The 6,349-nt window shown below is 35.7% G+C and overlaps 1 protein-coding gene across 2 annotated transcripts; it reads left to right on the top strand.

The window, feature by feature from the left end:
• LOC115455848 (kallikrein 1-related peptidase b27) lies at positions 1–6,264 on the top strand. Of its 2 annotated transcripts, XM_030184596.2 has the most exons (7): positions 3–156; positions 242–312; positions 381–564; positions 942–1,147; positions 1,333–1,458; positions 1,864–1,890; positions 5,993–6,264. In XM_030184596.2, exons 1-7 carry the CDS (start codon positions 120–122, stop codon positions 6,248–6,250), a joined length of 909 nt encoding a protein of 302 aa, XP_030040456.1. In that variant the 5' UTR covers positions 3–119; the 3' UTR covers positions 6,251–6,264. The 2 variants fall into 2 exon arrangements, with proteins under 2 accessions (XP_037293249.1, XP_030040456.1); XM_037437352.1 differs by lacking the exon at positions 1,864–1,890 and having other exon boundaries at positions 1–156.
• Positions 6,265–6,349: the final 85 nt, after the last annotated feature.

The raw sequence follows: 6,349 nt of genomic DNA, 5'->3' as shown, positions 1-6,349 counted from the left end.
AGTAGATTGGTTTAATTAATCCGTTTCCACAGAAGCATGACAAAAACAATATCGCACTTCGTGAATATCAAATCTGTAATGTAAAAACTTGAAAATGTATTAATTTTTACTGTATAACAATGGGCGCTGGGCAAATTGGTGGGATCGCGACTCTATGTAAAGTAGTTCCGTCTTCATGGTTTATTAAATCTACATTAGTAACTAGTATTCATTTTTTTATGTTAATATTGCAATGTTTCAGTGGATATAGATTTTAATAATGCTGCCGGTTTTATTGGTACCAAAGCAGAAGTTACAGAAGGCCAATTTATGGTAAGAAAAGATATTATAGTTCCTATAATATTTTTCTACCCCTTTGCTGTATTACACATTTGTATCAGGTTTATTACTTGTCACACGCAATGATGTTCTGTGTGGGAGCTTTAATAGAGTCTCACGTGGTTCTTACTCCTGCGAGCTGTGTGTTCGGCGAGAGATACAAGTTCGACGTATACGCAGGGTCGCATAAGTTTTTGGAAAACGCCGGTATTACACGGCAAGTGCACCATTTTTGTATCCATAGAGGTAGGTATATTTTAAATGAACTTACCATATATTCTAATATAATATAATTTTGATACGTAATATTTAGGTAATATACTTAATAAGTAAGTATGCAGAGTCTAGCTTTCCTCAAGTATCTGTGCTAGAGCTATGATTAATATAATGAAGAATAGGTGAAAAAAAACCACTGTGGTTTGGATTTTGTTGCTATGTATTAAATGTTATCCCAGCATGACATGCTATAGTGAATTATAAGTTTTTTTTCTTATTATAAAATAAGGTCTAAGTGTTGTGCACATAAATTAGGTGGGGTGTGTACCCTACCTAATTTGGAAATTTAAATAATTCACTATAAAGGAAATTATTACCTAATCAATGACTGCTTTCATCATCTCTAGGCTACAACCATACAAGTAGATGGGAAGAATGCACGACGGATAATCTAGCACTTCTTGTGTTGAATCAACAGTTTTCGGTATACAAACGGGAACCTGGAGCTGACTATGTAATAAATCGGGTGCGATATGGCATCACAGAGCCAAAGGAAGATAGCCGTATTGGAGACCCTACTTGCCGTTTATATGGGTGGGGCAGCAGGAGAAATGTTGGTTACTGATTGTTTCTTTTTCTAACCTTACTCCACAATTAAAATCGCTTATTGCATGTTTTAAAAAGATGGAATTTGTACAATTGTATATCTTTCTTCATTGTCATTTAAAAATATTTCTAATTTTCCCCGTGCTAGTTTATATTTTTGTACCTACAATTTAATAATAAATATAATTTTAGGGATATTTGATTCCATTATTAATTGAACTACGTCGCATGGAAGTGACGCTTCTGCCTACGGAAAAATGTAAACAGATGTGGAACTATAACAATAAATATCTCTGTCTTCGACAATTTATGTGCAAGGTAACCCAATTGTTCTATTTTTTGTTTACTTAGCATTTTGAGGAACATATATCTCTGTGTTTACTTTTTAATTTCATCAACCATAGCATATAAAGATTACATTAGGTTTTGACTCTTTTTAGAATTAAAATCAACACAGACGAAAAGAGGAATTCAATCGAAGAAATTTCTGAGTAGGTTATTTCTTCTAAAGTTATCTTAGCATGTTAAGTTGTTTTTTTTTGCAAAAGATGGTGGAACTAGTTCTATAAGCAGTACAGATGCAGGGATTTCTTTCGAAAAACTTTACTTAAGGTTCAGAAAACTCCATCTAGTCACTAATACTTACTAATTTTGTTTTATTATTTATGTACACTTTAAGTTAACCTAATTTATTTATTTTAATTCATCAAAACCGTGTTTCAGTCAGATAGATTTGGAGCATTGTGTCCTGTAAGTACGAAATATTCTTTAATAGCGTTTTAACCTTCAGTCTTTACGTTTTATCCTTAAAACAAACAGTTTAATGTCGAGTGTTTAATGTTTAATTTAAACTTGTGTAAAGCTTTGTTGAAAATACAAATCCTCATCATAAATAATGCATTCGAGTAGTTACTTTGTCATCATACTTACTCGTTAACGTATCTGTTTGCTTTGATGTAAAGTACTTGATCGCATGTAGGTACTTTGTAACGATTTAGTATATTAAATAAAGTAAGGCGCGTTGGGGTAAGATCGTAGGAGGTGTAACATCGTATAAATCAAATAACTTGCAATTGAGTTATAATTTTTGTTTCTAGACAACACTACCTGCGACCCCATATTGTTCCCTACGGTCTACTAGTTCACATGAATGATTCTGTCAAGTAAATAATGTTTACGGTGCTAACAAACAGAATATCGGTGTTTCGTCGTTCCATGGCAGATCCGGATTAACCCCATGCAAGAATTTGCCCAATTTAAATGTAGTATTTACTGTTTTCATTTAATTTGGAAGTTATACCGTGTCGTAAACGAAATAAATCTTGTGACTTGGTTATTCAAATTTGTCGAAACACCTATATTCCCTGAGATCCGATCTTTACGCATATAATTATTTGTCATTAAAGAGCGGATAAAAATCGTTCGATCTAGCACTTATAAAATATTGCAAGTTTGTGTCAAAATTTATACACGAAAAGGTCTGAATTTAGTAATTACGTATTTTTTATTAGCTCAGGTGAATGATCAATTTTGTTTATTTGTTATTTATGTACACGTGTATGTACTAATTATACCAATATTTTTAAAAATATCTACAGTGTCAATCATGAGGGGTAAAATCGTATGCCTAGAACTATTAAAAAAACAAACTTCGCTTCTAAAAATATCTTCGAAATTTATTAAATTTTTTGAATGTTTATAAATCACTATCTAGATCAGAATATACTCTTTATATGGATTTTAGAATACCTTTAACATAGACGATTTTAGAGAGTAGTCCGAACTAAACCAGTGAAGGTCCTATCTTTCTCACTCATTTCTAAAAGTATGGTACTTTTTCAAAGCATTATAAAACATTAACTGTTATATTTAAGAAATTTAAAAAATATATACCACTTAGTAAATCTATACTATTATATAAAGCTGAAGAGTTTGTTTGTTTGTTTGTTTGTTTGTTTGTTTGTTTGTTTGTTTGTTTGTTTGTTTGAACGCGCTAATCTCAGGAACTACCGGTCCAAACTGAAAAATTCTTTTTGCGTTGGATAGCCCTTTGTTCGTGGAGTGCTATAGGCTATATATCATCACGCTATACCCAATAGGAGCGGGGCAGTAATGGCTAATCTCAGGAACTACCGGTCCAAACTGAAAAATTCTTTTTGCGTTGGATAGCCCTTTATTCGTGGAGTGCTATAGGCTATATATCATCACGCTATACCCAATAGGAGCGGGGCAGTAATGGCTAATCTCAGGAACTACCGGTCCAAACTGAAAAAATATTTTTGCGTTGGATAGCCCTTTATTCGTGGAGTGCTATAGGCTATATATCATCACGCTATACCCAATAGGAGCGGGGCAGTAATGGCTAATCTCAGGAACTACCGGTCCAAACTGAAAAATTCTTTTGCGTTGGATAGCCCTTTGTTCGTGGAGAGCTATAGGCTATATATCATCACGCTATATTCAATAGGAGCGGAGCAGTAATAGCTAATCTCAGGAACTACCGATTCGAACTGAAAATATATTTTTGTGTTGAATAGTCCTTTGTTTGTGGAGTGCTCAAAGTTATATATCATCACGCTATGACCAATAGGAGCGGAGCAGTAATGGCTAATCTCAGGAACTACCGGTTTCAACTGAAAAATTCGTTTTGTGTTGGATAGCCCTTTATTTGTGGACCGCTATAAGTTATATATCATCACGCTATGACCAATAGGAGCGGAGCAGTAATGGCTAATCTCAGGAACTACCGGTTTGAACTGAAAAAATCTTTTTGTGTTGGATAGCCCTTTGTTCCTGGAGTGCTATAGGCTATATATCATCATGCTATAACCAATAGGAGCGGAGCAGTAATGAAACATGTTGCAAAAACGGAGAAAATTATGAGTTTTGAGAGCTTCCGTTGCCTGCGCTGCGTAAACGGTTAAAGTTATGCAACAATGATGTATGACGGGATTGTTTCACTTAAAAGTTCTAAATAATATAACAAAAGTCCCCCGCTGCATCTGTCTGCCTTAACGTGTTAAACTCAAAAACTACCTAACGTATTAAGATGAAATTTGGTATGGAGACAGTTTGAGACCCTGGGAAGAACATAGGCTCCCGGGAAACTACTATTTTTATAACGGAAAACTTTAGCCTGAAAAACTTTATAACGCGGGCGGAGCCGCGAGCAAAAGCTAGTACTATTATATAAAGCTGAAGAGTTTGTTTGTTTGTTTGTTTGTTTGTTTGTTTGTTTGTTTGTTTGTTTGTTTGAACGCGCTAATCTCAGGAACTACCGGTCCAAACTGAAAAATTCTTTTTGCGTTGGATAGCCCTTTGTTCGTGGAGTGCTATAGGCTATATATCATCACGCTATACCCAATAGGAGCGGGGCAGTAATGGCTAATCTCAGGAACTACCGGTCCAAACTGAAAAATTCTTTTTGCGTTGGATAGCCCTTTATTCGTGGAGTGCTATAGGCTATATATCATCACGCTATACCCAATAGGAGCGGGGCAGTAATGGCTAATCTCAGGAACTACCGGTCCAAACTGAAAAATTCTTTTTGCGTTGGATAGCCCTTTGTTCGTGGAGAGCTATAGGCTATATATCATCTATACTATTATATAAAGCTGAAGAGTTTGTTTGTTTGTTTGTTTGTTTGAACGCGCTAATCTCAGGAACTACCGGTCCAAACTGAAAAATTCTTTTTGCGTTGGATAGCCCTTTGTTCGTGGAGTGCTATAGGCTATATATCATCACGCTATACCCAATAGGAGCGGGGCAGTAATGGCTAATCTCAGGAACTACCGGTCCAAACTGAAAAATTCTTTTTGCGTTGGATAGCCCTTTATTCGTGGAGTGCTATAGGCTATATATCATCACGCTATACCCAATAGGAGCGGGGCAGTAATGGCTAATCTCAGGAACTACCGGTCCAAACTGAAAAATTCTTTTTGCGTTGGATAGCCCTTTGTTCGTGGAGAGCTATAGGCTATATATCATCACGCTATATTCAATAGGAGCGGAGCAGTAATAGCTAATCTCAGGAACTACCGATTCGAACTGAAAAAAATCTTTTTGTGTTGGATAGGCCTTTGTTCCTGGAGTGCTATAGGCATATCATCATGCTATAACCAATAGGAGCGGAGCAGTAATGAAACATGTTGCAAAAACGGGGAAAATTATGAGTTTTGAGAGCTTCCGTTGCCTGCGCTGCGTAAACGGTTAAAGTTATGCAACAATGATGTATGACGGGATTGTTTCACTTAAAAAGTTCTAAATAATATAACAAAGTCCCTAGCTGCATCTGTCTGCCTTAACGTGTTAAACTCAAAAACTTCCTAACGTATTAAGATGAAATTTGGTATGGAGACAGTTTGAGACCCTGGGAAGAACATAGGCTCCCGGGAAACTACTATTTTTATAACGGAAAACTTTAGCCTGAAAAACTTTATAACGCGGGCGGAGCCGCGAGCAAAAGCTAGTTTCATAATATATAGCTAAGTTAATAAATCATTATGATAACTTCTATAGAATTCTTGTAAAAAAATATTTCGAGAACACTGTTTAACACGTTGAAAAAGCGTCCGATTTAACTCCAACGCACCTTACACAATCAATTTTTCGCAAATGATCCTGGGAATAACAGAAACTTCTATTATAAAGATATTTTCCTAGTTATTCTTTTTAATTTTAGAACTAGGTGGAAAACGACGGACTGAATTGTTGCTCATCCGCACGTGAAAGTCAAAATACATACCAACATTTTACAATTATTCTTTATTTTTTAGCTATTGACGGTTTGATCTACGTAGAATGAGCTCAGTGTCTTGAAGTAAAGTATAGAATGTATTCAATTTTGTTACAGGATGATCTGGGTTCTGTAATTGTGTGCTCAGGTTTTGTACATGGCATGATGACATCCCGTCTGGTGGACAGACCTTGTGGAGTTGGCTTCTTAGATTTGGCCAAGTTCAATAAGTTTTTGACATGTGGAGTTGATGATTCGCGAGATGTCGTCGATCATGATGCGTTCATGGCGTTCGATTTCACGTCGCCCAAAGCGCCAGTAACACCTACAGTCATCACACCTCCTTCTCATCACAACCACACTGATAGTAAATAAATATTAAACAACAATCTTTTTTTTATTTCTTTAATTTGAACGCGACGGCTGTTATTTTTCGTAATTTTTGTTTAGTACCTACTAATAGGCCTAGGGATG

The sequence above is a fragment of the Manduca sexta genome, chromosome 10, assembly GCF_014839805.1.
Source record: "Manduca sexta isolate Smith_Timp_Sample1 chromosome 10, JHU_Msex_v1.0, whole genome shotgun sequence".
Taxonomy (NCBI): domain Eukaryota; kingdom Metazoa; phylum Arthropoda; class Insecta; order Lepidoptera; family Sphingidae; genus Manduca; species Manduca sexta.
The sequence above is the reverse complement of the archived record's forward strand: the minus strand, read 5'-3'. Positions and strand labels throughout refer to the sequence as shown.